This window comes from Hordeum vulgare, chromosome 5H, assembly GCF_904849725.1.
Source record: "Hordeum vulgare subsp. vulgare chromosome 5H, MorexV3_pseudomolecules_assembly, whole genome shotgun sequence".
Lineage (NCBI taxonomy): Eukaryota > Viridiplantae > Streptophyta > Magnoliopsida > Poales > Poaceae > Hordeum > Hordeum vulgare.
Genome location: NC_058522.1, coordinates 496,477,598 through 496,480,196, shown reverse-complemented (window position 1 = coordinate 496,480,196; position 2,599 = coordinate 496,477,598). Strand labels below are relative to the sequence as shown.

Sequence of the window (2,599 nt, the reverse complement as noted above, 5' to 3'; positions counted from 1 at the left end):
GCCCCGGCAGAGCAGGCGGAATCGGTTGCCGTCGTCGGCCGCGGAGAGATTCTCGGGGCTGCTGAGACCTCCGTTTCCTTCCTTCCTCGTCGTCGGTTTGTTCTTGGTTGTTGCCGAGAGCGGTAGTACAGCCTGCCTGCTAGGGTTGCTCGGCTGATTCTTTGTTTGAGCGGGAGGCATATAAGTACGTGCCATGAGAAGATGATGCGCGCCAAGGGCAAAGCTACATTCTTGGACGCCATGAAGGAGACCGTCTCTCCCGCCGCGGCCGCGGCCAAGGAGGCGCTCAAGGAGGACGAGTGGGAGGTGCGGCCCGGCGGGATGCTGGTGCAGAAGCGGGGCCCGGACTCGGACGCCCCCGCCGGCGCGCCCGTGCCCACCGTGCGCCTCAAGGTCAAGTTCAACGGCGTCTCCCACGAGATCTACATCAACTCCCAGGCATCCTTCGGTAATGCACGCGAATCAAATCAAATCAATTGCTTTGCCTTGCTTCGCCCGCTGGATTTTTTGATTTGATCTGACTCGACTCGAGCTAGCTGCTGATTGTGGGCGTGACGGTGATTGGTGGTGCAGGCGAGCTGAAGAAGATGATGTCGGACAAGACCGGCCTGCACCACGAGGACCAGAAGGTGCTCTACAAGAGCAAGGAGATGGACTCCAAGGCCTTCCTCGACATGTCCGGCGTCAAGGACCGCTCCAAGCTGCTGCTGCTCGAGGACCCCGACGCGCAGGCCAAGCGCCTCATCGAGCAGCGCCGCTCCGACAAGGCCCAGCGCGCCGCCAAGTCCATCTCCCGCATCAGCCTCGACGTCGACAAGCTCGCCACCAAGGTACGACCACTCTGCTCGTGCTCCTTCCCTTGTTCACTTTCGCCGTCCGCCGATCGACTTTGGGAGGGCGCTGTGCTGATCGAATTTGGGTGGCGGTGCACTGCAGGTGTCTGCGCTGCAGACCATCGTGGGCAAGGGCGGGAAGGTGGTGGAGGCCGACGTGGTCGCCCTCACCGAGGCGCTTATGACGGAGCTGGTCAAGCTCGACGCCATCGCCGCCGACGGCGAGGTCAAGGTGCAGCGGCGAATGCAGGTCAGCACGGCAACCCGGCCGAATTTAATTCCCCGCCGATTCCGTTGACGAGCCCATTAATTAGCCGCGGGGCGGGCGAGCTGAATCCGTGCCGGCTCTAAATCTCTCTCTCTTTGGTGGTGCAGGAGAAGCGGGTGCAGAAGTACGTGGAGGCGCTTGACGCCATCCGCGCCAAGAACACGGCCAACGGCCACGGCCACGCCAAGAACGCGGCCGCGCCTAAGTCCAACGGCAACGGCAATGGCCAACCCAAGGTTGACAGGTCGCTGCACCTGCCGCCGCGGCCGCCGCCCGTCTCGCAGCGGCGGCAGTTCAAGCAGCAGCCGGCCCCGGCGACCGGCAAGGCTGCGGCGGCGCCGCCCACGGCGAGCTGGGAGACGTTCGACCTGCTGTCGTCAATGCCGTCGACGTCCTCGGCCACGGCGACCACCACCATGGCAGCCGCGACCACCACGACGAAGCCGGCCGCCGCCAACAACAACAACACCTCGCCGATCCCGCGGTTCGACTGGGAGCTCTTCTAGCTGCTGCGCGCGTACCGCCCGTGACGGCGTGGTACATGCCCCCAGCTTGGTTTCTTCTTTCTCGTGCATCCATCAATCGCTCTGCGCTGCTCTGCTCTGCCCAGATTGTTTCCTCCGTCTGTTTATTCTTTCCTTTTCCTCGATGGTTTCTTCTCCCAGCCCCATTTTTTTTTTCACTTTTCTTCCGAGTGTATGTAGTACATCAAACAACAACAGAAGACGAACAGACCCTAGCTGTTGAAGTGGCGAGCGTGTTCGTCCGTGCAGAAAAATAAGTGGTGGGGGGTGGGTGGTGTCTTAATGTGAAGGATTTTTCATGGCACAACATATATGAAAAAATAGCATGTATATGTGATTCATACCTACATACTACTCTACTACATCAATCGATTCCTCTATGATTGGATTGCTTGGTTGTTGATGACTTGATTCCCCATCGCCCATCGCAAGTGGTGTTCGTACGTACTACCGGGGTGATCATCGGATTGTGAGATTTGGTGCTTTTTTCCTTTGATTGAAGAAGAAGAAGAAGAGAGATTTGGTGCCGTGGAATCCAAATGCACCATCGATCGACTGATTGATTGGTTCGTTGGGGTTGGGGTTGGGGGGCTTGTGTCGTGTGGGGCGCGGGGCACGAATTATTGTTGGCCATGAGCGCGCGCGCGCGGAGCACAGGGACAGGAGCGAGTTGGTTCCAGGCAGGGCTGGGTCCATTGACAGTGGAGTGGTTCGTGCCTGGACGCGCTCTCTGCTGTGCTGTGCTGTGGCTGCCGCTCGTGGTAAGAAGCGCATGATCATCGTTGCGTTTGCCCGGTGTGATTAGATGGAAGGTTCCATTAGTTCGGTGGGTCCGCAACACGCCATGTTCTTGGGTGCTAACCTCAACTGGCCAGCTGCATTTGCTTGGCTCCAACCTACAGCTGCAGCCTGCAGGGTTGTTCCAAATTTGTGCCCACGATGTCAGTCCTGCTCGCTTGATTAGCCAACGACAA

General features: G+C 59.2%; 1 protein-coding gene across 1 annotated transcript; it reads left to right on the top strand.

The window, feature by feature from the left end:
- The first annotated feature begins 201 nt into the window (after positions 1-201).
- On the top strand, positions 202-1,972 carry LOC123400007 (BAG family molecular chaperone regulator 3-like). The gene is made up of 4 exons (XM_045094401.1): positions 202-448; positions 574-830; positions 937-1,083; positions 1,209-1,972. The coding sequence occupies exons 1-4, from the start codon at positions 202-204 to the stop codon at positions 1,605-1,607; spliced, it is 1,050 nt and encodes a 349-aa protein (XP_044950336.1). The 3' UTR covers positions 1,608-1,972.
- The last annotated feature ends 627 nt before the right edge of the window (positions 1,973-2,599 follow it).

Coding starts and splice junctions, on each gene's coding strand:
- LOC123400007 (XM_045094401.1), top strand. CDS start 202: ATGATGCGCGCCAAGGGCAAAGCTACATTCTTGGACGCCATGAAGGAG. Junction 449..573: donor CAACTCCCAGGCATCCTTCG/GTAATGCACGCG, acceptor TTGGTGGTGCAG/GCGAGCTGAAGAAGATGATG. Junction 1,084..1,208: donor AGGTGCAGCGGCGAATGCAG/GTCAGCACGGCA, acceptor TTGGTGGTGCAG/GAGAAGCGGGTGCAGAAGTA.